Source organism: Eubalaena glacialis, chromosome 7 (assembly GCF_028564815.1).
Source record: "Eubalaena glacialis isolate mEubGla1 chromosome 7, mEubGla1.1.hap2.+ XY, whole genome shotgun sequence".
NCBI classification, from domain to species: Eukaryota; Metazoa; Chordata; class Mammalia; order Artiodactyla; family Balaenidae; genus Eubalaena; species Eubalaena glacialis.
The window spans coordinates 104,828,960-104,852,577 of record NC_083722.1 but is presented as its reverse complement, the minus strand read 5'-3'; the positions used below and the strand labels follow the sequence as shown (position 1 = coordinate 104,852,577).

Below are 23,618 nucleotides of genomic sequence, written 5' to 3'. Positions count from 1 at the left end.
CCAGGGCTCGGACCTGTGTCCCCTGCATTGGCAGGCGGATTCTTAACCACTGCGCCACCAGGGAAGCCTGACTTCTGTAATTTAAATGTCCCTTCTTAGGTGAGAGTTGGCTGTTCACTTTAGCCAGTTGAGTTACCCTTCCCAGTCACTAAAGCGTTGTCGCCTTAGTTTTTGAGTCTACAATGTGGGGAAGCTTCGGAGAGAGAATATTTTCCTCCAGTGACATAAGTTGGTACCAAAGTAGGCATGGATAGGGACATTCTGGGTGTTGCATCCACATGGAAGTCACTTTCAGCACCACCTCTGTCAGATTTCAGTGCTTTAACAATGATTAATCAGGGGCAGGAGACGTGGACTCCTTTGATCATCTGAAATCAAGGGAATGGCATTTTAAAAAGAGAAAGATAAGGGGGTTATCCACGAATTGTGCCTTTCTCCACCAGAAAAATTCCTTCCTATACAAAAGAAAAATAGCTGGCGTCTGGTGAGCAGAAACACGACATGGGTGGCACTTTGCGAAGCTCTCTCGGCAACCACTTGATGTGTGTGCCTGGAGCACTGGGGTATTCACCCGAGTAGAAAGGCCTTGGGGCTTGGAGTCAGGCTCTGAGTTCTAAGTACTGTTTCTGTCTCTGCTATGAGCCTGTGGGCTTGCTGTCTCAAATCACATCTCTGAGCCTCATCTCGTCCTTCTACTAAATGGGGAAAATAGTGGTTGCATGAGGTGCAAGAGAGATCATGGAGCATCGCTCACCCAGGCAGTGCGTGAATTAGGGGGTGGTGGTCCAGCTGGACGGCCATCCTGGAACTCAGCCCAACACCGTGGAAACGGTGACGCGGCTGGTGGCCCCCATCGGAGCACCCCACGCTGGGCGCCACACAGTGTCCCGTGACGTCCGCATTCCTGTTGTGCCCGATGAGGTCTGCCCAGGAAATGACGTGTCTGCCCGTGCTTCAGCCTGGAGGCCTTTATTTTCGTCCACAACATAATGGGGAGGTTAATTTAGCTCTGACGAGTTGCCAGAGGTCATTGTGGCTCCCAGTTGATGGATGGAGCTCTGAGTTCCCCACCTCTCATTCTTCCCGTCTTCCTGCCCTGTTGTTTGGTTTCCAGCAGGACAGAGCGGCCACGTGGCGTTTCCTTGTCTTCTTGTCCGGGGGAGTATTGATGCCCCAGAGGAGCCAAGACTTCCGGGCAGGCGGGGGCCCTCCCAGGGGAGGGGGCTGTGTTGGCCTTGCCTTTCTTTCCACGCTTGACATATTCACTCTGTGCGCTGGCTTAAAGGAGCACCAAGAAAGAGGAAGACCTGCCCTCCTCGGTCCAAGGCACTGACCGAACATTTATTACATGCCAGGCTCGGGGCTGAGAGCTGTATACACATTGTCTCGTTAGGTGGGCCCTAATACCACCCGCTCTCTTTCCCAGCTGGGGGAGTTGAGTGCTGGGAGGATGAGTGTCTGGCACAGTGTCATGTGTTACCTGGCTCAGACGGCAGCGTATCAGAGCCCGGGTTCCTAAGCACCATGCCCAGGGGTTCTGAGTGCAGTCACCCCCGTCCCCACCCTGGCTACAGTCCAACCCTGCCCCTCACCTTTAATTCTTTTAACTGCGCTCACAGACACTGCACGGACCCTGCCCCAGAAAGGTTCAAATTCCAACCGTCACCTTCCTGATCCCCCTCAGGACCCCCCGCACAGGTGGGTGTCAGGTCAGGGTGGGCAAAATACGGCTCATGGACCAAAGCTGACCCACCGCCTGTTTTGTAGTTTCATTGGAACCAGCCACACTTATTCAGTTGTCTGTCGTCTGTAGCTGCTTTCAGGGCACTACGGCCGAGGTGAGTAACTAAGACAGACTGTACAGCCCGTAGTCTGAACTATTTACCACCTGGCTATTTGTAGAAAATGTTTGCTGATCCCTGGGTCCCTGGTGGCTGGAGTAGCTGAGAATGCTAATAAACTTATTAGAAGCGAAACAATATTGAGAACCAAGGTTCGAAGAATAATTCCAGGGGAAATCTCATCCTGGGGATTTCAGGACACATTGGCAGGCATTTGCAGCTTTGGGATGGTGTCACTTTACATCATACCCGCATGCGTCCCAGGGCTCTCACCTGCTTCTTGGCAGAATCATTTGCTTACAAAGATAAGCTTTCCTGCTAAGAAAGGTACTCTCTATATCCACAAACGTTCTTCTATTTCAGCTTCCTTTGGAAGTTTCCTGCAAGGAGACAGAACCTTAGAGACGCATATGTATTGCTTATTATCAGAGGACAAGTGCACCCCTAATGGGGGAGGGGTGGTAGAGCAGGGTTGTTTATTTGTTTTAATGACACCGCCTCTTCCCTCACTGTTCTTGGCCATGAATGCCAGAATTTCAGGCTTCTTCACCATCCGATGTCTTTTCTCTACTTCCAGATAACCTAAGCTGTTCCAGTTTTGAACAAGATCTACTTATTCTTCTGGCCTCTGCTTTTATTAAACTCTAAAGAACAGGACATAATATTTTTATTTTCGTAGTGATAAAGAGCTATAGGTTTTAGAGAGCTGCAGAAAAGAGGAGATCTCGGAGATGAGGTGGGTCAGCTGGAAGTTTGACCCAAGTGGCCTTCAGTGGCTTAATGCAGAGAGAATCCCCTTCCACTGACCGTTTATCAGCTCGTCCTTTAAAGTCAACTTCCTATGGTCAGCTGGCCACTAGAAAGACAGAGTTGAGGGATCCTTGTCCCCCAGCCTGGGGACTTCACAGAACAGGTTTGACAGGTGGCCCACTGGGCTGGAACTGGAGCAAGGAGCCTCTGGCCTGCTCTAACTCCAGCGCTGTGCATCCTAGGAGTACTGGAGTAACCTCTCTGAGGCTCAGACTCCTCGTGTCAAACGGAGTTAGACGCCCTGCCTTCCACACCTCTAGGAGGGATGGTGGGGTGAGGCATCAGGTGTGGGAGGTGCTTCATGAGTTGTCCTGAGTTTCCAGGAGCCAGTTCTAGTATTATGCCTTCCTCCTTGGGGTCTCAGTCCCTATGTATAGATGTCACAGCCTGACAGATCAAGATGAGGTTTTAAAAACAGTTATATAATCAGTGCTTCTTCCATAGGGTGTGCCTTGTAAAAAGTACTTGGAAAAGAACACCAGCTTTGGAGACAGAAGAACCTTGGTTTGAATCCAACTCTATCACTCACTGGCTGGGTGATCTTGGGCGAGTCACAATCTCTCTGAGCCTCAGTCTCATTGGTAGAATGTACTTGTGCTGGTGTGTCAGTTTGGGTCATCCAAGAAGCAGACACCAAGATGGCCTGAGACATGCTAGACGTCCCTTGGAGACCTGTGAAGGGAAAGGGGGAGAAGGGGCAGGCGTAGGCGGGGACCGTCTTTGGACCCCAGTGCAGGTCAGACACCTGTGAGAGGAGAGAGGGCAGCAGGGGGAGCCTGAGACCCTGGTGCAGCTCCAAGAAAGTCTTGTCTGGGTCTGTGGAGAGTCTCAGAGTAAAGACTGCCTGATGGAGGAAGCTGCATGACCTACTGTCCCACATCTCAGTGCCTTAAAACAACAACCACTTTAATATGTTTCATGATTTTGTGGGTCAGAAATTTCAACAGGGCTCAGGTGGGTGCTCCATGTGTAACTGATTAGGGTCTGTGTTGGTTCAAGCTTCTGTAGCAAAAATACCATAGATTGGGTGGCTTAAACAACAAGCATTTATTTCTTACAGTTCTAGAGGCCGGTAAGTCCAAGGTCAAGGCATCAGCAGACCCGGCATCTGGTGAGGGCCCGCTTCTGGCTTGTAGACAGCCGCCTTCTCATTGGGTGCTCACATAGTAGAGAGGGCGAGAGAGCCCTAGCCTCTTTCTCTTCTTATAAGGACCTTGATCCCATCATGGGCTCCATCCTTAAGACCTCATTTAAACCTAATCGCCTCCCAAGGGCTTCCCTGGTGGTGCAGTGGTTAAGAATCCACCTGCCATTGCAGGGGACATGGGTTCGAGCCCTGGTCCGGGAAGATCCCACATGCCGCGGAGCAACTAAGCCCGTGCGCCACAACTACTGAGCCTGTGCTCTAGAGCCCGTGAGCCACAACCACTGAGCCCGCATGCCACAACTACTGAAACCCGCGCACCTAGAGCCTGTGCTCTGCAACAAGAGAAGCCACCGCAATGAGAAGCCCGTGCACCGCAACGAAGAGTAGCCCCCCACTCGCCGCAACTAGAGAAAGTGCAGCAACGAAGACCCAACACAGCCAGAAACAAACAAATAAATAAATAAATAATTTTTTAAAATGTATTTAAAAAAACCCCAAAAACCCAGCTCTACTGGGGCTGTGGGTTTCAACATATGAATTTGGGGGGATGCAGACATGCAGTCCATACAAGGGTCCCTCAGTGTATTCAGCAGGCAGCTGCTCTGGACTGGAGGGTCCAAGATGGCTTTGCTCATATTCCTGGTGGCTTGGCAGGGTGGCTAGAAGGCCAGGCTCCACTGGCCCCCTCCCCATGTAGTCTCAGGGCATTTGCACGTGGCCTCTCCAGTGGGATAGTCTAATTTCTTACCTGGCAGCTCAGGCATCAAGAGGGATGGCTTCAGGAGGCCAGAAGTAGGAGCTGCAGTCTCTTCTTTGCTTGCTGTGTTCCCTTGGTGAAGCGGTCACAAGCCTGCCGAGGTTCAAGGGGAGGAAACGGAGACCTGCCTGTTGATGAGAGGAGCAGCAAAGAAGTGTGCCCATCTGTTATTCAGTGTCTGTCTCCTAGGGCTGGGGAATATGATACTGTTTATACAGCACCTGTCCTGCTGACTGGCACAGAGCAGGTGCCCAGCAAATAGGAGCTGCCCTTCCGAATGTTTGTCTCATCATTATTATTACCGCTGCTACTGTCATACCCCCAACCCCATTGCTGGCTGCCCTACAAATATGTTGTGTGTCCCGAGGGGGCCAGAGTGAGACTGACTGAAACCGTGAGCCTCTGACGATGCACCTGCCCTCACCCGTCAGGTAGCTGACAGGAGTCGCCTTCGACCCCCTCCTCCCCGAGGCTCAGCACTGCCCGTTCTTCCCCAGGTGTGATGGACCTCAGCTTCGAGGCCGAGAGTCCTCTGGCGCCCCCGGCTGAACTCCTGGAGAGGCTGCCCAGCTGTGACTGGCTTCTTCAAGGGGACAGTGAGTCTGTGTCCCTGGGGGCTTGGGTCCCGCAGCCTCTTCCTGGGGCTTATGCTGTTGTGCGGGCATCTCTGGAACAGGCCGGGCTGGGAGAGCTCCCCTGTCCCCTGCGGGCCCTGGGAAGCCCCTTGTCGCCATTGGGAGGGAACGGGAGGACGGGGTGTAGGCCCTGTGTCCATGGACATTCCGTGACCACATCCATCTCCACTTACGACCAGGATGCTGCTGGTCTTGGAACCCTCATTCTTCGTCTGTTCTTTCTCACATTCGGCCCATCTTTCCTCCTTTTGTCCCACAAATACCTGTGCCTTGGAGCCGGGCTGTCGAGCCCTGACTCCCCCGCTCTCCTCCAGGATGCCAGATATTCTTCCCACCTTCGGAGGCCCCGGGGAGACCCCAGGAACAAAGGTGCTGGTCTTCGTTCCTGGAACACAGGTGAGCCCTGGCAACCCCCCTGGAGCCATCGCACGGGATCACGCGTGATGATCCTCAGGTCACCTTTGTCCCCCGACAGCCCTCCTCGGGGATCTCAGGGGCCACAGATTTCAACCCAGATAGTGCATCAGGACTCCAGACCCAGTGGATCAGAGTCTCCAGGGATGGAGCCTGGGAGTGTGTATTTTTCCAAGCTCTTCAGGTTGTTTGGCTACCAAGCCAGGGTTGAAAACTCTAGTCTAGATCAGGGATTGCAAACTACGGCCCCCGGGCCAGATCCAGCTCACTGCCTATTTTTGTCTATCAGGTTTTATTGGCACACAGCCATGTGTTTTTGTTTCCTTACTGTCTGTGGCTGCTTTTACACTGTGACAGAGGAGCTGAATGGTGACACAGAGGCCACGTGGCCCACAAAGCCTAAAGTATTTCCTATCTCGCCTTTTACTGAAAGTCTGCTTGCTTGGAGGACTCGGGGCAGAGCTCCGGCTGTCCAGCCAGCTTTGTGCGGACAGGAGGAGGAGCCATGCCCGTTCTGGGTCCAGGGTGGCTGTGTCCTGCCGTCGAGGGTGTCTTCCTGGTGCTCCTGGCCCCGCTGCTGCCTGGACCACCTCCCTTCTCCTCCCTGGCGGCCCGCCCTGCGTGCCTGCAGACGCCCCTTCTTCCGTGGAGTTGTCCCGGCCACTGCTGCGCCCACGCTCTCCATCTGCTGTGCACTGTCTGTGGGCACGCGGGCCCCTCTGTGCTCTGGGCCGGGGGTGTCAGCCACACAGCGTGCGTTGGTGAGGGCTTACATTTGGAGGCAGGCTGCCGTGGAGAAGAATTGAAGATGGGGGGCGGGGAGGAGGAAGGGGCCTCTGCTCATGGCGGTGGCGGGAGGGCTTTGCCGAGGAGGGACAGGGCAGTTGGGCCTCAGGGGGGTCTTCCAGGAGGAGGAGAGGTGTCCCGAGAGGGGGCCGAGTAAGGGTCCTTCGTAGTCTGCCCTCCCAGCCTGCCCTGCTGCCGTCCAGCGGGCTCACGGCGGGTCTCTGTGGGCGCCACTGTCAGAAGGTTCTCGGCTGGGGTCTTCCCCTGAGCGTTACTCACAGCTCCTCTGGCTGAAGTCAAGGTCTCAGAGGGCAGGAACCTCGTCTAGCCTAACTCTGCCTCCTTCTAGCTGTGTGACATCTTCTCTGGACCTCAGTTTTCCTTATCTGTGAAGTGGCATAATTCATCTTTCAGTTTTTTGTTTCTGTTTTTGTTTTTTCATTTGAGTTCTAAGATCCCATCAGCCCTTCTCCGCCGCTCCACACCTCAGCTAAAGTGGTTTTGCTGTCCTCTCGAAGGACCTGCCACTTTCTCACCGGGCATCTGTTCGCACAGTTCCTGATGCCGGAGATGCCCTCACCGGCTGGATGCCCGAGGGCTCTACCACTGCTGTGGACACGGCCGGGGGACCCCTGTCTCCGGGCCTTAGTTTCCATCTGCACAGTGAGGGGGCTGACTGGCCTGGGTGAGCCCGCAGGCTCTCCCCAGACCCACCGCCCCTCTGCTCGGTCCCCACCAGAGTCCCCGTGGTGACAGAGGAGGTGGCCCGGGAAGCCCTCCTCAGCTTCGTGGACTCCAAGTGCTGCTACGGCAGCGCGGCCGCCGGCGACCTCGTCATCCTGGAGCTGAAGCAGCAGGCCCTGCGCAGGGTGAGGGCTGGCCGGCGGGCGCCTGGCGAGGCCCAGGAGAAAGGAGTCTGGGGGAACAGTGCGTGTGAATAGCGGTGACATTGTAGTGAGTTATAATACAAGGAATCATGGTTGTCAATCACCAGAGAACAGCTCGAATGCCCTAGGCATCACGGACAGCACATTACCTATATGTCTTACCGAATCCTCATAGCTACCCTGCATGGTAGGTATCATTGTCACCAGTTAGGAGGAATTGGACATTTAGAGAGGTGGAGTTACTTGCCCCCAAACATGCAGCTAGAAGTGATCGAGCTGGGATTCAAACACAGGTTGGCTGGCACCAAAGCCCTGTTTTTAAAGACACAACTTACCTGCTTCCTGGAGGGGTGGGCTAGAAAGGGCCGTCTCCTCCCCTGATCCCAGCTCCCTCTGCCTCCCCCAAGTTTCATCTGTGCCAAGGGTATTTATTTATTTATCACCCCCAGGCCTGAGGCTCCAGGGAGGTCCTGTGCTTGGTACCAAGACCACACAAGGTGACCCCACGTTTGTCACCTTCTGCCTTGACAGGGACAAGTTTAAGTTCACATTTCCTAGTGTCACTGGCATAGCCATCCCCCGGAGGGCACACAGTCACAGAAATCAGCCTCGCAGGGAGTGGTCAGAGCAGGGATTTGAGGTACGAGGTCTCTGTGTAGCCGTGTGACCTTGGGCAAGTCACCTGGCCTCTCTGAGCATCCCTTTCCTCACATGGAAAAGGAGGAGCTAGGCGATGTCCAGGATCCCGTGGATGAGGATCAAGGAGGATCTCGACCTCAGGCAGATAAATTCCCCCAGGGGGCGCTCGGAGCAGCTGATTCCAGCAGCCTCCATCTGTCAGAGGGCAATTTTTGCTTCAAAACTTGCCTCATAGACCATTTCTGTGTATAAAGAAATTATACACATTATACTGAAGGTGCCCAGTGGTGTGTCTGTCAGGGGAGATTTCCTGGGGCTGAGTGACCCCCTGCAGATGTGTCCCAGGGCATCTGCGACACGAGTCGCTGCTGCCAGCCTGTTCTGAGCAGCCCTCGGGCGCTGGCCGTGCTTGGGAACTTCTGTTCTCCCCGCTGAGCCCAGGGGTGGGGAGCTTCATCCTTTCGCATAAGGCTCTGTCTTCCTAAGGACACGAGTGTGAACACACTATTTTTCCTTTGTAGTATCGACTAGAAACCTTCAGTGAATCCAGGATAAGTGAATGGACTTTTCAGCCCTTTACCAGTAAGTGAGTTGTCTGAAATCAGTTTAATTAGGAGCGAATATGGCAGGGGTTGGTGGAGAACGTCAGGACTTGGCTTAGCCACTGACCCCGAGGAAGATGCTCTGCTGCTCGGAGCCTCAGTTTCCCATCCCCCATAAACAGAGAGGGTGGCCTTTCCTCCTGGAGACCTTCCAGGGAAGTGGTTTGCAGGAGGTCCTGCAAAAGTCTAGTGTTTGCGTTTGGCCACAGGCTGGTGCTGCCACATGGGGCCAGACTGCAAAGGCAGCCAGTGTGCTCGGGCATCTACCTGCCTCCTGGGCCACCCCCAGCGCCTCCCCGAGTCTCTGGATCCCCACCCCGTTCAGTGTGCTATGCCACCTCTGCTGGACCCCCTAGAGGCTTAAGGCTCTCTTTCTGGGAAGCTCTGTGCCCTACCTGTTTTCTGGTTCATCCTTCGAGACTTAGCTCAAGGGTCCCCTCTTTTATGAAGCCTCTGAGGATTTCTTCCCTGCTGTCCCCTCCCCAGCAGAATGAGTGAGTCTTCTGGGTTTTCAGAACGCCTTATGCACCTCTTGTCCAAAGCACTTACCATGTCATGTTCTGTTGTATTGTGATGTAGTCTATCTCCTTGAACGGAGGAGGAGGAGAAAGAAGATGGTGGGGCTGGTGACAGTAGTGATGGCAATCCTTGTTTATTGATCCCTCGGCCTGTACCAGCCCTGGGCTAAGCACTGGTATGCCTTCTGCTGTTCAGTTTTACTACCGTTCTCCATGGTAGGTGCCACTGTTATCCCTGGTTAGAGAGGAGAAGATTGCAGGGCAGAGAGGTAGGTGGAAGAGCTGGTCTCGAGTTCCGCAGCCAGGAAGTACAAGAAGCAGGAGTCAGCCGGGTCTGCTCAACTCCGACGCTTGGCTGCTTAAGCACAGGCTCTAAGGGGACCCTTACCTACCAGTCCCTCGGCCCCAGGGTCTAGCTTAACGCCTGGCACCAGGTGAAGGCTCCGTACTATTTGGTGAATAAATGAAAGCTAGTCCTTGCAGCCGTTTGCTGCTCTTTGAACAACCCTTTTCTCTGTCAGACCACTCCGTGGATGGGCCACAAAGAGGGACCTCCCCCAGGCTTTGGGACATCAAGGTCCAGGTTCCCCCGATGTTTCAGGAAGATACCAGGAAGTTCCAAGTCCCTCACTCATCATTGGTCAAGGTAATGTGTTTATTGGAGTCTCTGCCCTTCTCTCGGAGCTGGTTTTCCGGGCACCATAGTTTCTTCACACTTTATCCTTTTAAAAAGGAAACCCAAAGTCCAGGCTGGTGGTTTATTCCTTGCCCATCAAATAAGCAGAATTCTAAGAAAACCCAGCGAATGGGCTGTAGTCCCATACGAAATTCCACGCAAATTAGGGAGCGTTCACATAGCAACAGGATGGTACGAAATTGTCACCAGCTTTAAATAGTGAGCATTCACATTCCTAGACCATCTGAGTGTTTTTATCTTTTTTATTTTTATTTTTTTGACCTGTTGGGAAACAGCTGAATGAAACATATAAAATAAAATTAAAGCATCACTGGGATTTTTTTATGGAAGTCTTTAGGGGAGTAGAATTTGACATCCACTCTGTTTTACAGAAATATAATCAGGACAGGTAGTGAGGGTAACCTAATGTGTTACAAAACCCCAGCTGAGATGTTTTATGTTATGTTCTCATCTAATTACCTGCCTTGTTTTCACTTTAGAACTTGATTCAAGCGTGTCATTTTACCCTCTGAGTTTTCATAGCATCATAAGACGAAGAGGACTTTGAGAGATCAAGAAAGTGTTTCATCCTGTTCTCCAGGGTGGAAAAGCTATTTTGATTCAGCCATTGAATTCCAGTAGCTAGCTTGCTGCCTTTTGCAAAAACACCCTCTGTTTTTTTATGGCTTCTATTCCCAAAGACCACTTTAGCCACCTAATGGGCTAAGGATACTGGCTTTTGTGGTTTAGCCTGGGAGTGTGAGTTAGGACATGGGAGTCGGAGACCTGGTCTCCCCGTCTTAGCATCCAGGACCGACTGGGCTGAGGCTCCGAGGAGATGGTAACGTGATCTCCTTGGCTTGGCGTTCAAGGCCCTTTGGAAGCCTAGTCACCAATGGTCATCTTCCCACCGTGGCCTGAACTGTTATACCTCCACGTGGGATGCTGACATCATGGGGGTGGGGTTGGTGAAATCAGGAGCTGCTGGTACTTGGAAAACCAGATCAAGGAGAGCGTTCACTCTCAGGAATGCCACAAATGCCACGGGCATGGGCGCTACAAGTGCAGCAGCTGCCACGGGGCCGGCACGGTGAGTCACATGTGGCCGTTGGTGAGTACGTGATGTGGAGCAGGGCCATGTGGGAATGGAGGGCTGGGCTGGCAGCCTGGGGCTCCCTGCGCCAACAGTGGGGCCTCCGACAAGTCATCCTCCCTTTCCGGGCCTCCATCTTCCTACCTGTAAAATGGGAATGTTGGAGTGGGTGGTCTCTATTGACCTTATTTCACTTTGATGGTTTATGATTTTCATTCTTCTCTCCTTTTCTCCTCCACCTACAAACATTTATTGAGTACCTGCTGGGTGCAGGAGGACTGAGACCTGGGGTCCTTCTCACAGGGACCCTCTGTCCGAGGGGCAGACTGGCAAGTGACCAGCACTTGTAGTGCAGGGGCAAGTGCCGGCCGAGAAGTGAAGTTCAGGGCCTTTGAGGGACACAAGAGACTCGGGCCTTGGATTAGCTTCCTGGGGCTGCCGTAATAAATGACCACAAACTGGGTGGCTTAAAGCAACAAATTTATTCCCTTAGGAGTTCTGGAGGCTGGATGTCCAATATCAAGGTGTCGGCAGGGTTAAGAGCCATCTCATGCCTTCCTCCCGGCTTCTGGCAACGGCTGGCAGTCCTTGGCTTATAGCTGCCTCACCCCCATCTCTGCCTCCGTGTTGCTTCCTGGCTTCTCTGTGTGTGTCTCTGTCTCCTCACGGGCTTCCCATAGGGACACGAGTCATTGGATGTAGGGCCCACCCTTCGGCAGTATGACCTCACCCTTACTAATTACATCTGCAAAGATGATTTCCAAATAAGGTCACATTCTGAGGTTCTGGTAGATGTAAATCCGGGCGGGGACGACCACGTATACTCTTCAGCCCCGCGCGGGCCCCTCAGCACCAGCCAGGCCCTCGTGGCCTCAGCGTTCTTTGCAGAATCCTCTAGGCTACTAGCCTTCCCAGCAGTAAGTCCACGCCCCTCGCGTGTTCTCAGCTCTCCCCAGCGCCCCGTTTGTGCCTAATCCCTTGGACACACACCGACCACTTGCTGCTCTAAAGCGGGCCTCCTCCGTCCTCTGCCTGCCCACGCACCCTTCCACCCGCCTTCCGCCTGCTGCGTGCTCGTCGCTCTACCCGCTCTGCGCCCGCCGTGGGGCTCAGCGGTGGCCTTTGCTGCTCCCTCCTCCCTCCCCTGCTCCTCCTCCTCCTCCTCCTCCTCCTCCTCCCCCCTTGTCCCTCAGGCTTTCCCTGGAATGTCTCCGGAGCGTGCCCCAAGCCTGCTGTGAGGGCGCAGCCTGGTCCATCTCTGGGGGCTTTTCCAGCACCAGAGAGGGCCAGCCTGCCCCTCTCCCCCCGCCCCGGCCATGGCTGTTTGCTCAGGGGACGGTCCCAAGGGTCATGGGGATCAGAGAAGAGCAGGAGAGGCTGAGGTCTCAGGAGAAACAGGGATGTGAGGATGCAGAGTCTCTGAAGCTACAACTGGAGGGGTCCGAAGATACACTGCATTTTACAGACAAGGGGCGAAGCCCAGGGAGAGCAAGTAGGGAAGTGACAGCTTGGGGAAGGTCACAGGCTGGCTTGGAGCCAGGTCTCAGGATGCCCTTTGCCTGCTCCCTGGGAGGCGGGTGAGGGCTGAGGCCACGTGTGTCCGCAGGTGCGGTGCCCCTCGTGCAGCGGGGCCAAGCGCAAGGCCAGGCCCGCCCGGCGGTGTCAGATGTGCTCGGGGTCCGGCAGGCAGAGGTAAGACGGGGCTCCCCGGCCCCGAGCTGAGTGCTCTCACTGGCGTTCTTGCTTTTCACTGCCTGCCCTCGGGAAGGCAAGTGGGCGCACTGTCTTGTCACCCCTGTGTCCCCAGAGCTCTGTGCATTCTAGGTGCCCTGTCACCTCGGTGTTTCTCGAGACCAAGTGGAGCCCATCAAGCAATCTGTGGGTCGGGGGCGGGGGGAGGTACGAGGGTCTGCAGGGAGGAAGGGAGGCCGTGGGTTAAGAGAGGAGACCTCTTCCTGCTCACGTGGAGGGGAAGTGAATACAGAAAAGCACCCAAGGTGAGATTCTTAACTCTCTGAGGATCCGGGCCTGGGCAAACCCTTATTTATAACCCATTGCAGGGACTAAATGGAGGAAGAGTGAAGGAAGGTTGGTTGATTGACTAAACAAAGTGCCTGTTCACAGGGCTTTGCAAACAGTGGGTTGCTGCCTTTTGGACTTGATGTCCTTTCATGTATTTATAAATCTTTAAAGGGAAACAAGAAACCATGAGGAGTGAAACTCTTCAAAGTTGTGTTGGGTTAATGATACCTGTGGCTCATCCAGGCCCAGGCCATCCTTCTAACAAGCCAGATGGCGAAGCTTTGGTGGACCTGCCACCGGTGGTTGGTAAAGGAGCTCTTTGATTTGGAAAGAAACTTAGATTTCTTTCACTTACAAGTAAAAGAACTCCAATTCAAACTGGCTTTAGCAAAAGAGTAAATTTATAGGCCCATGTAATGGAAAAGTCGAGGACTAGATTTCTGGGATGACTTCAGGTACAGCTGGATCCAGGTGCTTAAACAATGTCACCAGGAATCTGTCTCTGTCCCTCACTCTGCTTTCCTTCATGTTGGCTTCATCCTCAGGCAGGCTGTCTCCTGTGGTGGCAGAGGAGGCCACCAGCAGCTCCAAGCTTGGTGACCTCAGTGGAAAAGGATGGCCCTTTCCTGATAGTTCCAGCAAAAGTTCTGGGGTGGATCTCAATGCACTCACCTGGGTCATGTGTCAATCTCTGTATCAGCCACTATGGCCAGAGAGATGGAATGCGCTGATTGGCCAGGCTGAGGTCCCAAGCTGGTCATGGAAGGGATGGGGGCAAGCCCACAAACCATGTGGGCTGGTGGGGAGAAGGGTGGTCTCCAAAGGGAGATTGGGGCACTGCTATGAGAAGCAGGAGGTCTAGATGGTGGGCACATGGGAGCAATCCATGCCCACTACAGTCCACCTCTGTGAGGAAGGATGTGAGGCAGGGGCCTCCGGAGCCACTGGGACACTATGACCATCTGAGTGGTACTGATGGGGCCCCTCTCAGGTGCAGCACATGCTCAGGGAGGGGGAACAAGACCTGTGCCACCTGCAAGGGCGAGAAGAAACTGCTGCACTTCCTCCAGCTGGTCATCGTGTGGTACGTGGCACCTCTCAATGCCATGGCCTGGCGGGGTGGCCGGGAGGACGTGGCCTGGATTGGTTTCTGCAGAGAAGCTTCACTTGGTTGGGGCTTTCACAGTGCAGGGACCTGCTGGGAGAGGAGGAGTCCCAGGGTCCTAAGGCCCCACGTCAGGGAAGCTCCCACGCATTAAGGGTTTCTCCTATCGGGTACCTTGCTAGAACAGAACTGTCCGTACTTTACTCGTTTTCCATCTTACCCGTGAGGATGCTGAGGCCCAGAGAGGCTAAAGCACTTTCCCAAGGTCCCACCGGTAGCATGGCAAGCCCTCCAGCCCCGATCTGCCTGATTCCAAACCCAGGTTCTTAACCCGATCCCCGGGCTCTGTCCCTCATCCTCTTCTCTTCCAGGAAGAACAGCCTGTTTGAGTTTGTGTCTGAGCGCCAGCTGGGCTGCCCTGGGGAGCTGCTTGCTAAAGCCAGAGGAGAGACCCTCTTTAAGGATGAAAACACGATGGTAAGGAGGGCTTTGCTACCGCCCTAAAGGGAGCTGGGTCCCTCCTCCCCCTGTGAGGCCAGGTCTTCTGGTTCTGCAGGCGATGCATTCATTCAGAAAGGCTGGGCGGGGACAGAGGCTGCTGGGACCCCATGGGGCCGTTTCTGTCTTGAATTTTACCTATTCAACCCTCCTTTCTTCCCCTGTTCCTTTTCTCTCCCTCTTTTCCTCCCTCCTTCCCTTGGACAAATCTTGAGACCCTCCTCCTATACCAGGCACCGTTCTAGGCCACGGGGATACCATAAAACAGAATCTCTGCTCTCCGATCTCACAGTCGGTGAGGGAGAGGGTAGTAATAGCATTTTCACCACACTGTCAGCTGGTGCTAAAGGGTCATTGAGAAATACACAAGCGAGGTAGAGAGACAGGAAGGGGCAGGGTGTCGGGGGTGGAGAGCGGTGCAGTGGGGGAGTGGATGGTGTGACAGTGTGGGAGTCAGGGTGTCCAGCAGAGGAAGCAGCACGACACAGGCCTTGAGGAGCAGCAGAGGGCAGGGGGCTGGAGGGCAGCGAGCTGGGCGGAGCAAGGAGCTAAGACATGACAGGTGCCAGCAGCCAGATCAGGGAGGGTCTTGTACACTAGCAGTTGGCAAATTCCGGCCCTTGGCCTGCTTTTATAAATAAAGTTTTATTGGAGCACAGCCCACTTGTTTATGTACTGTCTGTGGCTGCTATCGTGCTTCGAGGGCAGAGTTGAGTAGTCGAGACAGAGACCCCATGGCCTTCAAACCTGAGTATTTACTCTGGCCCTTTACAGAAAAGATTTGTGGCCCCCTGCTGTTGGCCTGGGAAGGGAATTTGGCCTTTATGGGACATCCTCAGACAGTTTTTTTTGGTTTTGTTTTCTTCCTTTTCTTCTTCCCACCCTTCCTTCCTCCCTCCCTTCCTTCTTCTTTTTATTTTTTTAAATTAATTAATTTATTTTTTATTTATTTATGGCTGTGTTAGGTCTTCGTTTCTGTGCGAGGGCTTTCTCTAGTTGTGGCAAGCGGGGGCCACTCTTCATCGCGGTGTGCGGGCCTCTCACTATCTCGGCCTCTCTTGTTGCGGAGCACAGGCTCCAGACGCGCAGGCTCAGTAATTGTGGCTCACGGGCCCAGTTGCTCCGCGGCATGTGGGATCTTCCCAGACCAGGGCTCGAACCCGTGTCCCCTGCATCAGCAGGCAGATTCTCAACCACTGCGCCACCAGGGAAGCCCTTCTTTTTATTTTAACAGTATGTAGCTGTTTCAGATTGGCTTATTAGTTTCAGGTGTATATCATAATTTGATATTTGTATATTACTGTGAAATGATCACCACAATAAATCCAGTTCACATCCATCACCACACAGTTAAAATGATTTTTCTTGTGATGAGACCTTTTTATGAGCTACTCTCAGCAACTTTCAGATATCCAATCCAGTATTATCAACTGTAGTTACCATTCTGTACGTCACACCCCCAAGACTTATTTATCTCATAATTGGAAGTTTGTACCAATTGACCCCCTTTCACTCCTTTTGCCCACCCCTCCAATCCCCATCTCTGGAAACCATCAATCTGTTCTCTGTATCTAGGAGTTTGTGTTTAATTCCACATGTAAGTGAGATCATAGGGTGTGTATCTTTCTGTGACTTATCTCACTTAACATAATGCCCTCTTCCATCCATGTTGTTGAAAATGGCAGGAATTCCTTCTTTATGGCTTCATAATAGTCCTCACCTTCCTTTCTTTGCCCCAATCACTAGGCTTTCTAAAGGCTCACTTCAGGCATCACCCCTCTAGGAAGCCCTACGCCCAATCCTAGCCTGAGTTAGGCAGCAGCGAAGGCCCGCCGGGTGGGCGTGTAGTCTGTCTACAGCCCTCGTTTATTGGCTGGCGTTCCCGACGACGCTATAAGGTGGATGATCAACGGTCCGCGTGGGTTTAACAAGCCCCACCCACCCCGCTCGCCCCTGGGCCGAGCCCGCCCCTCTCTGGGCTCGTGCTCCCATCAGCCCTCCAGGGCTCCAGGTGCTGAGGCTCCGGGTCAGGTGGTCTGCGTCTCCCCTCAGGTGTACCCCATCGTGGACTTCCCCCTGCGGGAGATCTCTCTGGCCTCCCAGCGGGGTATCGCTGAGCACAGCGCTGCGCTGGCCTCCCGAGCCCGCGTCCTGCAGCAGGTGAGCTGAGGCGGGGGTGGGGACCAGGGCTGGTGGGAGGTGAGGTGCCGGGTCTGCTGGGGCTCCAGGACACTGTCGCCGTGGACGTAAAGGAGGGAGCGGGCCCCTCCCTTTGTGGGGAGGTTCCTTCTTGAGAGTGGCAGGGCAGAAGGAAGGGGGGGAGGGGTGGAGCCCCAGTCGGAGGAGCACAGAGGTACTAGGGACTGACTTGGGGCCAGAGTGGCCGGAGGTCAGAGAGCAGGGCCGGTCAGACGTAAGGCCACGGGGAGAAGTTTGGATTGATTTATCCTGCGAGCGACAGGGAGCTTACAGGGTTTCACGCAGGAATGTGGCTCAGTGTGGTTTAGATTCTCACCCCCCTGGTATTCGGAGAAGGGGAGGGAAAGCTCGAGATCTAGGGTCCAAGGCAGGTTTGGAAACCAGCGTCCGGCCCTCCGGGGCACTTTCCAAATCCCAGGTCCCCAAGGGCAGGGCTGACGGCCCGCGCTGCTGTGCGGCTGTTATCCTGCTGGCCACTAGGTGGCGGTGGTGCCCGTCGCGTCCCCAGGAGCCGCGGGGGGCGGGGCGTGTACGGCAGTGGACGGGGGTAAAGGAAACGGGGATGGAAGATGGGGGGTTGGCAAGGGAAAGCCCAGCGCCTGAGCTCCGTGAGGGCTCTGTCGGGGGTCCGAGTCTTACAAACTGGGCGCAGATCCTGGCTCTTCCACGTCCCAGAGTGGTCCCGGGACAGCTACAAACGCCTTCCTGAAGTTCAGTTTCTCACCCGTGAAAAAGAGATATTACTACCGCCTCAGAGGGCTTGGTAGGGATGAGATCATTTGCTTTAAGTGCGTGGAACCCGGTGCTCAAAATGTCCGTGTGCCTTCTGTTCCCTTTGCAATGAGTATTCCCCTTCTTTTTCTGCACGTTTACCCTGTTTGCAGGAGAGAAAAGGATGCATTTAATTTAAAATTAATAATGACCGTCTTGGAGCTGGAATGCACCTCACAGGATGAAATGGGGGCACTGCAAACTGAAAGGCCTCCGGGGGGGGGTGGTGCTCTGGGTAGGAGGCCCCGTTATCCAAAGGGCCCTGCCTCCCCTCAGCTCTGTGCAGCGCAGGGGCAGAGATTTCAGACCTTGTGAAATCCACAGTTTTACATGAAATCTTCCAATTTTTCAATATTGAAAACAAAATTTTAAAAATGCTAAGAGCACTGTATGGGCTGCTGGGCCAGCTTTGGCCTGTGGGCATCCTCGGCTACCCCTGGTCTAGTCCAAACCCATGACTTTGCCAATAAGTCAGAGGAAGCCCAGACAATGGAAGTAATTTAGGCAAGGTCACACAGCTTCTCAGTGGAAGAGCCCAGGAGTAGAACTCAAATTTCCCAACTCCAAGGGAAATGTTATTATCTGCTGCATTCAAGGCACACAAGCAACTCTGAAAGCCAGCGTAGGTTTGCAGGGCTATCAGCCGGAGGAGGCAGCGCCCTTTTCGCCTAGCAGACACTGCAGGGGTGAGTCACTTCCCAGGTTAGGTCCTGCTTCCCAGGTCTGGCACATAGTCATGGCTCCTGGCCCTTCTCTTCCATTCATGGGCCTCGATGTCCTCATCTGTAAAATGGGCGCGGTTGGACCTTGCTTTAGGTTGGGCTCTGCAGAAGCAGCTCTGAGACGAGGATCCGTGTGCAAGTCATTTTTTGTTTGTTTGTTTGTTTTGTTTTTTATCAATTTATTTTATTTTTGGCTGCGTTGGGTCTTTGCGGTGAGCGGGCTTCTCATTGCGGTGGCTTCTCTTGTTGTGGAGCATGGGCTCTAGGTATGTGCGCTTCAGTAGTTGTAGCATGTGGGCTTAGTAGTTGTGGCTCTCAGGCTCTAGAGTGCAGGCTCAGTAGTTGTGGCACACGGGCTTAGTTGCTCCGCGGTATGTGGGATCTTCCTGGACCAGCGCTCGAAGCTGTGTCCCCTGCATTGGCAGGCGGCTTCCTAACCACTGCGCCACCAGGGAAGCCCAAGACATTTGTTAAGAAAGGGCTCCCAGGGGAAATGGGTAAAGGGGTGGGGGAGCCGGAGCAGGAAGAGGGTCAGACAAGGGGGCGGTGAGGGTAGTGGCGCTCTGAGTGTCAGCCATACCTCAGCGGCTGTTCGCCTGGAGCTGACGTTTGTTCTTCAGCCCCATCCATGGAGGACCCCAGCCCGGTCTCTAAGGGGCCTTGCTCCTGCAGCCCTGGTACAGTCTGGTGGGCATTACAGTGAAGACCCCCCAGTAGTGAGCTGTGTACTGTAGGGCTGGCAGGAGGACGAGGCATGATTGCAGCAGCTTGCGGACACAGGTGCTTCTCCTGGGACGTTTTTGCTGCTGAGGCTGACAATTTTGAGTCCTTTTTGGACCCTTCATTTGGCAGAGGGGCAGTGACTGCCCAAGATCACACAGCGTGTTGGCGGCAGATCTCCATCTAGACCCTGGGGCTCCTGGGCTTTCCCTGATGGCACAGCCCCGTCTCAGGCGACACAAGCCATCTGTGAACCAGACCTGGAGCAGGGAGGGGTGCACCAGGGGCAGACGTGCATGTTTCTTTAAAAGGGAGCATAAAGGGAGAAGAGGCCACTTCTGTGACTCTTTGTCCTAAATTGTCCTTTGGCCCAGGATCTATAGACAAAGATTCATGCTGATATTTTGTTCAGGGTTGGGAAGTTAGCGAGTAGAATCCAGTGAGGGGACAGCTGTCACACGCGGGGCCCCGGCCCCTCCTCTCAGACCTGGAATCTGCTCATCCCAGGGGCACCACCAAGGTGTACCAGCAGATATACGTCCGATTACGAGATGACCGCTGGATGGCAGTTGATGTCCTGGCCAACCTGTGGTCTCCAACCTGGAGACCTTTAGAATCGAAATGGAGGCACGTGGGGTGGGGCTGCTGTGGTTTTGCTCTCTGTTGGATAGTAGAAGAGTTTGGAAGCAAGAGTGGTCTGACCTGCGGCCCAGGCTTTCTGAGCAGATGTTGGCTCCCCTCCCCTCTTGCCCCATGGTTCCCATTTTGGGTCTCCTGTACCAACATGGCAAGAGGGATCGTCTCCCTTTTCTTTCCACAGTTATCCCCCTTGGAGGCCGCTTTCTGGCACATGGAGAAAACTCAGTCTCATGATTTCATTTGGTTTTCTCAACAACTCCATGACATAGAAGTTTTTATACCCATTTCACAGATGAGGAAACGGAGGCCCAGAGAGAGGAAGTGGGAGGTCACGCAGACGGCTTCATGGGAAGTGCACGCCCTGACCCTGAGTCCCCCCCCCGCCCCCCCGCTACAGTGTCACTCACTCTGCCACCCCTCCAACCCGCACCTCCCAGCGTAGGGAGCCCGCTGCTCAACATCCTCTCCCGGCCTGTTCCCCACTTTCCCCAGGGGTCTCTGGACCATCACCTCCCGCGAGAGGACTTGGGCTCTTTTCCCAAGGAGGGGATCTTCCTGCCAGTAGGAGGGTCTGACCCTGGGCCAACCACACCACCTCCCTCTGGGGTTGGGGTCCCCACATCCGAGTCTGGGACAGGGGAGCAGCTTGTGCACAAGAACTTAGGGTTTGTGCACAGAGCCTGGCCGACGGTACATCCCGAGAAAGCTTTGCTGGGGCTGAGGAGTCACTTTGCTCTGTGGGTTACACCCGTAGTTTTCTGTAACAAATCAGCGCCAAAGCCAATGACCTGGGTGTCTCAGCAGGAGTCAGTGTCGGCTCCGAGGCGGCAGGGCATTCTGTTCACTGCCCCGCGATTTTGGAAGATTGTAGAGTAATTGCTCAGAGAAGGGGCCAGAGAACGAGGGATTTAGGACCCCTCTGCAGGGGGCAGTGAGTGCCCTGGGCTCTCAAGTAGACAGGGATGCAAGGGAGGAGATTTGAGCCTGAAATAGGTCCAGCCAGGAGGTGGGGCTTGACCTGGGTGATCTTGCAAGCTTGAAATTCCATGGGCCTCAGTTTCCCCATGTGTAAAAGGAGGGGAAAACTTGAGAAAGACTTTTTTCAAAGGAGGGTCGATGCAAAACCCTGGTGCAGGGAGGGAAGGGTCTGAGAAAATAGCCTGAAGCAGCCCACCAAACTTTGGAATTTCTTTGGTGTCAACATTTTATCTTAAAATTTAATTCAAATTGCATAATACATTCCCTAATATCTCCATAGTTGTTTTAATATAAAAATGTTTAAAATGACTTTATCCTCCACTCCACTCTATCCACCCCCCCATCTAAAAATTAACGCTTCTGGAAGATGTCTTGTTCGGCTGGTGGATTTCCATACATCCTGAAACTCCCCTGGGGATTGCCTGTGCCCCCCACTTCATGAAACTTAGAATGAGGTGGTGGTTAAAGATGAGAAGTCGGTTTGGGCCAGAGCTTAGGGTATGTGAAGGAGCGTAGTAAGAGATACATATAGGAGGCAGGTTGGAGCCAGAACGCCAACTCCAGAGCATGAACTTCATTCCACAGGTAGTAGGGAGCTACTGAAGGTTCTTGAGCAGGCGAATGACTTGAACAGAACCCTGAGGTTTTTCTTGGCCAATTGTTTCCTCAGCGCCAGACCATTGAGCTGATCCCCCTCACGGAAGTTCGTTACTGGTACCAAGGAAAGACTTATGTCTACTACATCTACGGCACCGACCACAAAGTGTACGTGGTGGATTACCCCGAGAGGTACTGCTGTGGCTGCACCATCATCTGACATCGCACATCTGCCCCCAGAGCCCGCCACTCACATTTGCCCAGGAGATTGGCCGAGGTCTCTGAGATGACTCACTGTTGGCTCCTCTGGACAATTGCATGCAAACCCTGGTGTGTCCTTCCAGAGAATTCAGCTCCTCTGTCAAGCTACAAGTCCTTCTGGAGCCCGTCTGGCGGAATCTATCGTGTCTAACCTACAAGAATTCATCTACACACACTGCTTTAGGAGGAATAACTTAAGCGGTGGGGGCTTTGCCTCTGGCCTGTGAACTAAAGCCCTGATTGAGCGTGGGGTTGATTTTACTTTTCCCTGGGTCAGTCTCAGTTCTGGTGTGTCTCTGCTAGTTTGGGCCTTTTGTGGAGCTGAGTGATTCTGAAATGTTGAAAGATAAGACAGAAATTAGCTGCCTCTTATGCACACCAAATAGTGCACTTAGGCAAAAAACGTACACAATTTTACTCCTCATTCTGTGGGTCAGGAATTCAGACATAGCCATGGTGGGATGGCTTATCTCTGTTCCATGACGTCTGGTGCCTCACCTGGAAGTATCAAAGGCTGGGGTGGCTCAAGGGCAGGGGCGCTGAAATCATCTGAAGGCTGGTTCACCCAGATACCTGGTGGTCGATGGCGGCTTTCGGCTGGAACACCTACATGTGGCCTCCCCATGTGGCATGGGCTTCCTCACAGCATGGCGGCTCTCAGGGTAAGCACCCCACACATGTGCCCCAATTAAAGAGACAGAGATCTGTTCCCAGACTGGAGAACAAACCCGCTGTGTTGGCTAGACCAAGGGTCTGTATGCTAATCTCTAACATGGTGCCTGTGCATGGGTAAATTTTAGAGAGTGATTTTGGATATATGCAGGTTCTTACATCACGTGCTGACCTTAGAACCTGCCCACTGAGTAGAAGGTGACCTGGATGTCCTGTGTACCCAGTCCCAGGCAGGAACTCCCACCTGGTGCAGTGAGGCTGGGTGGGTGGAGGGGACACCCTGCACACTGAATGCCCGGTTGGCTTTGGAGGGGTGGTTCGGGGGCTGCGTGGGCCACTGTGTACCTGGTTGTGAGTAACCAGATGTCCCTATCATCTTACAATGCCTGCCCCCACCCGGAAGGGGAGTGCTACACCCCAGGAGGGCCAGTCCGTACCCTCTTGATTCCCAAGCTCCTGCTGGCCTGCAGCCCTCGTCCCCCATAGGGTAGAAGCATGTGGACATAATAGGCCTGGTTGGGGGAGGCTCAGGTTGCGGGGGTGGTCTGAGGCCATTCCCCTGGGGCATCGTACAAATGGAGGGGACGGTTTTTGGCTGTTGCCATCATGGGTGGACAGAGCCCAGGAAAGCGGGGCATCCAGCAGTGCTCGGGGACGTCAGCACAGTGGAGTGGCATTCCACGTGTTACATGGCTGGCAGATACCCCGCTGACACGGAGAACTTACTTCTACAAGGTCTCATCAGTTATTAATGCAGTGCGGATTTTTATTTGGTGTTCGCCTCTGTTCTTTGATTTTCTGGTATGTCTCGTTTGAAACGGCTTCTGATCCTCTCCCTTCTCTCAAGTACAAACTTGGAACTCTAATGCCTTCGTTGGGGTTCCTCGGGCCGCTGTGCTTGAGCCTCACAGATTGAAATACATGTATTAAAACACTGCTTTCTTCTCATTTCTCCTTTATATTTCAGTTTGGGCATTAAATTGCTTTTTAAAAATGGTATGTAAGTGGGTTATGTCTAAATGTCATTTTAGGATAAAAAGGGAGCCTCGCGTATGTTAGGGTTGAGGCCATGTGGCCCGTACACGCTGTTGGCATGTGAACTGGACCCAACAAGAAAATCTAGCTGGAATAAAGTGGGTCACGGGAACACTGTTCTAATTGAGCCTCAGTGAGCCACCAGCCGTAGGGCCCCTTAGTTCTGGTGGTTCTGGCAAAATCCCAGATGGTTACTGGGTCCTCCGGCTGTTTGATAACTGTTGCGTGTTTTCCCCTGCAGTGTTATCTGTTTTTATGACCTTCGCTGCAGCCAGGATCTGACTTAATTTGCCTTTCTGCCTGTTATCCTAGGGCTGAGTTGGCTGTTGCTGGTAGGCCCAGACCCAGCTGAAGTCCCTGGAGGGTAGAGAACAGAATGCAAGGGCAGCTGTAACCCCCAAACTGGCCACTGCACACGGTGGCTCTGGTCCCGATTCAATTTTGCTGTAGAAGGATATGAGACTCAAGTGGCTGGCTTTTTCTTTATGGCCCTGCCAAAGGAGAACACCAGCCCTGTTCTTTACCAGTCACTGACAGACGCTGGGCCTCTGCCTGGTGGCTGGAGCCGCTGAGGCCTTGGTGAGGGTTTCCCAC

The 23,618-nt window shown here is 53.7% G+C and overlaps 1 protein-coding gene across 3 annotated transcripts in view; it reads left to right on the top strand.

Annotated features, from left to right (window-relative positions):
- The window catches only part of SSUH2 (ssu-2 homolog), a 38,771-nt gene that overhangs the window by 2,277 nt on the left and 12,876 nt on the right, over positions 1–23,618 (top strand). Inside the window, exons 2-12 of one of the 3 annotated variants that reach the window (XR_009701514.1) lie at positions 5,053–5,151; positions 5,505–5,586; positions 7,130–7,259; positions 8,438–8,498; positions 9,558–9,682; positions 10,740–10,802; positions 12,412–12,497; positions 13,819–13,911; positions 14,304–14,409; positions 16,483–16,590; positions 21,130–21,979. Coding sequence is in view for 2 of the 3 variants with exons in the window: in XM_061195562.1 (XP_061051545.1) it covers positions 5,053–5,151; positions 5,505–5,586; positions 7,130–7,259; positions 8,438–8,498; positions 9,558–9,682; positions 10,740–10,802; positions 12,412–12,497; positions 13,819–13,911; positions 14,304–14,409; positions 16,483–16,590; positions 21,130–21,276 (1,100 nt within the window). In the remaining variant the exon portion in view is untranslated. Of the gene's footprint in view, positions 1–5,052; positions 5,152–5,504; positions 5,587–7,129; positions 7,260–8,437; positions 8,499–9,557; positions 9,683–10,690; positions 10,803–12,411; positions 12,498–13,372; positions 13,641–13,818; positions 13,912–14,303; positions 14,410–16,482; positions 16,591–21,129; positions 22,922–23,618 lie in introns of those variants that run through there. The other 2 variants (XM_061195562.1, XM_061195563.1) reach the window with 2 other exon arrangements.